General features: G+C 38.1%; 1 protein-coding gene across 1 annotated transcript; it reads left to right on the top strand.

The window, feature by feature from the left end:
* The first annotated feature begins 4,593 nt into the window (after nucleotides 1–4,593).
* Nucleotides 4,594–7,401, top strand: cldn18 (claudin 18). The gene is made up of 5 exons (XM_012825640.3): nucleotides 4,594–4,982; nucleotides 5,555–5,719; nucleotides 5,858–6,002; nucleotides 6,487–6,597; nucleotides 6,842–7,401. Exons 1-5 carry the CDS (start codon nucleotides 4,763–4,765, stop codon nucleotides 6,936–6,938), a joined length of 738 nt encoding a protein of 245 aa, XP_012681094.1. The 5' UTR covers nucleotides 4,594–4,762; the 3' UTR covers nucleotides 6,939–7,401.

The raw sequence follows: 7,401 nt of genomic DNA, 5'->3' as shown, positions 1-7,401 counted from the left end.
TCTGGTCATTCTGACGTCACGTGAAAACTATCAATTGACATAAAAATTGGGATGTGGGTTTATGACATCATAATGAAGAAGTATACAGTGTACATACAAAAGTGTATCTCAGAGCCAATGGCCTAAAGATGGCGCCACAGCAAAGATATCTACATTGTAGCCTGCATTTCAGGATTTCCTTGACTAAGTTCAAAATTCCTTTTTCCAATGCATCAGTTTGTATAACACATTTGACTTTGTACAAGGTAATATCCCCACCTTTTCACACTGGCTGAAATACCTAACTTTATCATCTCTTCCAAGACCGTTTCTCAGATTCTTCAGAAAGTCAGTGTGAAGCATCGGCAGCAAATGTTATACGTCGAACCATTTTAAAGAAATAATCAAATACATCATAATGCCATTGCATAAACTGATAAACTACTTTTCTGAAAAGACTCAGTCATTACCAAACTTTGCATGTGTCATAAAGACAGTACGTGCAATACTGCAAAGTGTCAGGAAAGTGGTCTTTCAGCAAATGTCTTAATTTATTTTAGAAATACTTACATTGCCTGGAGCCTTGACAATTCAACAGTTTGTGTGGGTGAATTCAGCAGGTAAAATCAAGGATGGTCTGTGTTGCTGGGGATTAGCTCCATGACATGCCGGAGGACCCCGGTTCTAATCCCAACATAATCTTGACTTTCTGAACAACAGCTGAAAGGCAACCCGCTCTGCTGCTTTAGTGAAATTATCATAGCCAGCTTTTGTTATTTTAGGAAAGGGTATGATTTTAAAGTGGTTGCTCTTTACCATATTTTCCTGACTATTAACTGCATCGTATATAAATCGCATTACAGTATATTATCATTTTATGAAACAAATCTGGGTAGTAGCCGCACCTGTGTATTAACCATGGTTTATTTAACATTGTGTTACCGTCACAGCCTCTGCTGCACGATCCACTGTTCCTGCTCCAACTCCAGTCTGGGTTCCTGCTCTTGCTCCATATGCTACTCCAGTCCGAGTGTTTAGTATTTCCCTCACGCCTTAGTTTTCCCTCTATGTTTGGTTCTCACCTGTAGCCAATGTGTTAATTGAGTTTAGTTCTCACCTGTAGCCAATGTGTGAATTAAGTTTAGTTCTCACCTGTAGTCAATGTATTCATTGAGCTCCTATGTAAGCCTTGGACTTTTCCTTTGTCTTTGTGTGTAATTGTTTGTGATCAGCAAGCCGTACTGTGTACTCCAGTCCTGTGAAATTTGCCTTGTTTGCCCATCGTGGCACTTTGATATATCTAAGTAAAACACGCCTTGAGCGTTTGCATCCTATTTCTTGTTTCAAGTCTCCAGTTTGTCACAGTCACGTACAAATAAAATGTCATGTAGGTGTGGTGCAAGCACTACTAGCCAAAAGTTGTGTGTAGTGGGGATGGGCATTTCAAGCAAAAATACTACACCATCTCCCCATACGCACACTCACACACACACTCAAATACCTCATTCCCATTCAAAGTGAAAACAATTTATTGAGCGTTTTTTAATGTCATGGTGTCTTGTGGGAATGGTCGAATGGATGCTAAACTTTTAAGTCGAATCGTTATTGAGTATACAGTATATACAGTCTCCTCAGGGTACCTTCTTATTAAAATGAGTTCATATTACACACGCTACACTTACTTAGACACACACACTTATAATGTATTGGCTATAGCAATCATCTGTTAAATAGACTACAGTTGGGTGGGCGTACACGACACCCGTTACTTTGTTGTTATGGAAGACTGTGTGTGAATGAAAATGTGTTATCTATCCCATGTTGTTTTTACCTGATCGTTAAATGGATTGGTATGTGAAAGAGGGACAGAGAGAGAGAGACCCATTCAGGCTTTACCGGGCTGAGTTAATGTGCATATTACTAACTGTCGGGAAATTACAGTAATGCATAGTTATAGAATAAGGAAAGAATATGATTATTATGAAGTCCAAATTCTCCTTCTAATGTGTATGTTCATGCAAGACAGAGGCTCAGTGGAATAAAGGAGAATACTACGACGTCTGAGACAAACATGATTGGCCATCTTGATCAGTCTGTTTCAGGTCCTGTTCTCGTTATTATATACAATTAAAAATGCACATATCACTTTTTATGCACTACACTACTATCAGGAGTATACGACAGTCGCTTTAGTTCAGGTGCATCACATTCTTTGAAGTAGGTGAGCATGGTTCTTATTAGGTAGCAGTGATTCACAAATTTAGTTGTTGCAGACGCATCATTTAAAAAAAAAATCTAATTCTTAGTGAATTTGCATCGAACCTGTGTGTTTGAACCAATGCAGCTGTATTTATCACCCTTGGTTCAGTTTTCTAATATGTACTGGTGATTAATTATTATCTACCCCCCTACTATTTACCTGCATATCACAATAGTTCAGACTGGTCACTAGTGCACACTGGTTGTATTTTACTAGGAGAATCTTGATAACAGCATTTCTGCTGGCATCGGTTGTTACACCATGACAAAAAAAAGCTGAGCTTTGCTGAACTGCATGGCAGAAAGGCTACTGCCCAATACATGAACAATGACGGTAGTTTCTTGCCTGGTATGAACTGCAACCTAGGCAAATGCAATACCACCTTCCACGGCCACATCTCTTTACAAAACAGTGATTTGTTTTTTTGTCCATCACTACTAGCACACATTGAACACACATACAACACACGTTGTCCTACCTGAATATAGAAACAGAAACCCTACCAACACTCCAAAGAGAGATACCTTAGCAGTGTTCTACCAAATTGTTGTACTGTTGTGACTTGTCCTTGTTATTTGTTAATGCCAACTTGTTCACCACATCGTTTGAGTCAGGCTGAGATTTCCCCTCCATCCAAACAACAGTAGTTCCTGTAGTCGCATTCTCACTTGTAGTATTTCTAAGATGTTTTTTTTAAATGTTTTTTTTTATGCTAAACTGAATCCTTTTCATTTCTCTTTCATTTGGCTTGACTAGACTAGACTATTTGGGCTTGGTGACATTCTGAAAATCCGTGCACGGATCACGGCCAATGGAACCAGGATCATCACATAGCCGCAGTGTCTACTCTGTCACACCAGTGTGAGCGCTGACAGTGATAGTCTATTTCTGATGTTATTGTTGTTTGCGATATAGACAGCACTTTACTATTTTACTATATGGTCTATTGGTGGAGTAGCATTAATAACTAGGGAGGATACATTTAGTTAATAATTCAGTAGAGGAAGGGATATATAGACCAGTTTCATGTCAGAAAGTATATACACATTAAAGCAGCACTCAAGAATTTCGTCTAAAACTAACAAGGCTAGCCTACGTGTAATGGATTTCAGAGGTAGTTGATGCATGTGTGATTGTACTTTGTGAATATGTTAGTGTGGTCATCAAGCTTGATTTTAAAGATTGAATGACATTTTGCAGCAGATGAGGTAGAAAGCTTGGTAGACACATGATATATTGATTGTTTCACATAAATTTAATTTATAAAACAGCTATAACTCATCCCTTTCATTTTTTAAATTATACATGCCTTCATTTAGCTGAAATATAAAAGGTATTTGTTTTCCTTTAGACCAATGCATGTTAAGATCTCTATCAGATTTAATCTATCCTAGCCCATAAGTGTAACGTGCAGTAAGGCTTACCTCATTTAACTAAAAGCCTGAGAAGGAGACCGTGTGCAAAACGTTGTGTGTATTGACTCAGAAGAGAAGAATGAGGCCCTCTTTAATCACAGCATCAAGCTTGTGTTTGCAAAATGATAACAGTTGTGAGTGTGTGTGCATTTGGCGAGCATGTGATACGGAGTCGGTGTGCTCAGAACTCAAAAGTGCCACACCTTAAAATGTCCGTGACCTGAAAACTGACTTGAGCTTGTAGTGTTAGGGTATGCATCTGCGTGCATGGCTGTAACTGCACAATGTGGTGCCTGACTACCTCCGTCAAAGAGGTTGTGTTTTCGGTTTGGTTTGTTTGTCTGTCAGCAAGATTGCGCAGAAAACAAACAGGCTGATTTTCATGAAACTTGATAGAGGAGTGGGGTATGGGCCAAAGAAGAACATGTTGAAATTTGGAGCGGTTCCGCATCAAGGGGCGGATCCAGATTTTTTTTCTCTTTATTTAACATGGCTTGATAGGGCATATTGGCCTTGGCGGAAGTCTGTGCTCTCCGAGAGCCTTTCTTGTCTTTATCTGTGCTTCCTTTAGTCACCTTGGAAAAGTTGACTGGCTCAAATGTCGTTACATATTTCACCCACTGGTCATATCAGAAACCATATGCCTTTGTGTGTTTGCATAGCCACAGTTGATTCAATTGTTCCTATCATATTTGTTGAACCATTAATAACTGGATAACTACATGTTTACCCATTTGTCCAACTTTACAAACAAATCAATATTTTCACTATTTTTGATTTTCAATAACCATCAATAAGTTGATCAATATAAGTTGTTTTACGTGTATATTTGCATATTCACACACACTTGGTTACGGCTTTGGCTGGGTGTATTTGTTTTATTCACTCTTCCTTGTGTAAGAAGCTGTGACCATATTTGGACCCCTGATACATCGCTGACCAGTGAAGCGGGAAAGGTACCAGGTACACCGCTCTGCTTCTCAGAGTTCAGAGCATGCGCAATATCAGGTCACTGAGCAGCCCCACCCAAAACAGTGTTTCTTCGGTTTATTCTCAGTCAGCTCCACTGCTGAGAAATACTTTATTAAGGAAAGAATAAAGACCCAACATGGCCTCCACCATGCTACAGACTGGTGGCTTCGTCCTAGGCATTCTTGGTATTGTAGCACTTATTGCTGCCGTTGGTATGAATAACTGGAGCAGTCAGGATCGTCAAGGAGATGTTGTGACCTCTGTATACACTTACAAGGGACTTTGGCGGAATTGTGAAGTTACCACAGCAGGGTTAACAGAATGCCGGCCTTTCTATGGTCTCCTTGGGTACTCAGGTGAGCATCATAATAGTGTTTAGTACTGTTGCGTTTTTTTGCTCTGTCCTTTAGACCCAAAATAACAGTAAATTGAAACTTGCTGATGTAATTACCTATTTCTAAATAATTTAATTATGAGGGCTTAAACAGTGACTCAGTGACTTTCAGTTCAATTCCTGATGTTTTTTGTACAAAATCACCGCACCAACATATTCATCCTAGCACCTGAGTAAAAAGTTATTTGTTAAACATTTGTTTCATGATAACATGGACTGGTATAGCTCAGTGATCAGTGATGCATAGATTAAATGTAATATTAAATTAGATCTTTCAAAGGTCTTCAAGATCAAACAATTGTAAACATGACTTTTAAAAACATTATTCACATGTGAAACTAAAATGAGTGAAACCTCATTGTGTCATAACACAACTGCTCTAGATTGAAAGGAAAATGACACAGTTCAACTGAATGTTGTGTATTTGTGAAGCAACATTAGTCCAACAAAATATGTCTCAAAGTTCACCAATTGTAATGATTAGTAATAATGAACAAATGTGGGACTAAAGTGTTTTTCATGATCATTTCTTAGGTTCTTTTCAAGCCGTGAGGGCGCTGATGATTGTGGGGATTGTCATGGGAGTCATCAGCGCTCTGCTGGGCCTTTTCTCCCTGAAGTGCTTTAAAATGGGCAGTATGGAAGATTCCCCCCGAGCAAAGATGACCCTTACTGCTGGCATCATGTTCATTGTTGCAGGTGGATACAATACAATTTTGGTTGTTTTGCGTCCATTGCGTACATGTGTAACATTATGTGCAACATGGAGCACTGACAACCAAATATATCTTTCAAGGCTAAACAGGCAGAACACTGATTCTCAGTTTTATTATTCAGGTATTTGTGGCATCGCAGGAGCTTCAATCTATGCCAATCAGATTGTGGCTAGTTATATGAGGACAATGTATAACCCCAATTATGGTGGAAATGAAGGGATAGGAGGAATGGGAGGAGGAGGATTCGGGGGAAATTCCATTCCAAGGTAAGTTGATTCTTAGGTCGTTATGTTGAGGTTGAGGTCTGATATGAAAAGCAGAATGACAACTCTGGACATGAATAATTCGTTTTCATTGCCGTTAACCCTCTAGACCCCAATAGAATTCTAGAACGCTGCAGCAAATTACTGAGAAAATCAGTGAATTCCTTTATTTTTTGTCATAGTTAGAAAACAAACGAAAAATGACAATTACAAGTTTGTTTTGTTTGAAAGGGAATTCATTTTTTTTAATATGATATAAATATGTTTTAGTAACATCTACAAATATTAAAATACATAGCTTTACATAGACCCTAAAGTTCGAATTCATAACTTATTACGCATGCAGTGTAATGCTAGATGAATAGTCCTAACATGTGTCCTCTCACACCATGTTCAAACCCCTTGTGTCAGGTGAAACCTGCTATGACTAATGCCACACACAGAGTAGTGTTTGCTAGTAACGCCCTGTTCGTGCTTCCAACGCCAGGTACACATTTGGACCTGCACTCTTTGTGGCCTGGATAGGAGGAGCACTGGTGCTGTTGGGGGGCATACTGGATTGTGTTGCCTACAAAGGGCTTGTACCTGAGAAGTCAAGGTATGTTCCCATTTTAATACATGCTCTGATTTTAGATGTTTTACAAGGGTCATCAAATGTTGAGGAAGTTACACTAAAGAACTAAATAAATAATGATAAATAAATATATTAACAAAAAGAAGTCTATGTAAAAACATCTGAGAAATAGTTAAATCATGTACTTTCCCTCTTTTAATCATTTGCAAGTTTGATTCAAATATATATTTATTCACTTGAAATATTTACATTGTCTGCCCTCTGACAGCTATGGAGCAGTGGCTTACAAAGCCCCTTCCCACAGCAATGCAACTTCAGTGCACACTGTCAAGGAAGAAGGAAGAAGAGATCAAAAATATGTCTGAGTACTGAAAACTCAATGTCCTGTCCTAAAATCTTTTTCTTGTCATATCAATAGTTACAGGATGGAATCATATCAGTTTTTAAGAATGTGTGCATAACTACTCATGTAGAGGATTTTAAAATGTATAGCCTCATTTCACCTGGAAAGATGTAATGTACTCTTTTAGCCAATATTGAGAGAGTATTTAATTCTGCTTCTTATTTCCCAAACTCAAAAGTATTTGGTTTATATAACATTTCTTCTTTATACTGCCTTTTAAAATAATTTCTTGAAGTACAACTTTACCTTGCTATATTTCAATAGTTAAACCGTCCTAGGGTATGTTGTGATTTTTGGAGCAAAAAAATACTGAATTTGCAATGGAAAATGTTAATTTTAGGGCTGTCAATAGATACAAAAAATTTTACTAAATTAATCTCACATTTTGAAATTCATTAATCTAGATTAATCGCGATTAAAAGTTT

Source organism: Clupea harengus, chromosome 1 (assembly GCF_900700415.2).
Source record: "Clupea harengus chromosome 1, Ch_v2.0.2, whole genome shotgun sequence".
Classification (NCBI taxonomy): domain Eukaryota; kingdom Metazoa; phylum Chordata; class Actinopteri; order Clupeiformes; family Clupeidae; genus Clupea; species Clupea harengus.
This window is presented reverse-complemented; position numbering and strand designations above follow the sequence as displayed.

Bases quoted from the DNA above. Each gene is read 5' to 3' on its own strand.
- cldn18 (XM_012825640.3), top strand. From the start codon at position 4,763: ATGGCCTCCACCATGCTACAGACTGGTGGCTTCGTCCTAGGCATTCTT. The intron at 5,720-5,857 runs GTGGATACAATA...TTTATTATTCAG, and splicing joins CATCATGTTCATTGTTGCAG to GTATTTGTGGCATCGCAGGA. The intron at 6,003-6,486 runs GTAAGTTGATTC...TTCCAACGCCAG, and splicing joins GGGGGAAATTCCATTCCAAG to GTACACATTTGGACCTGCAC.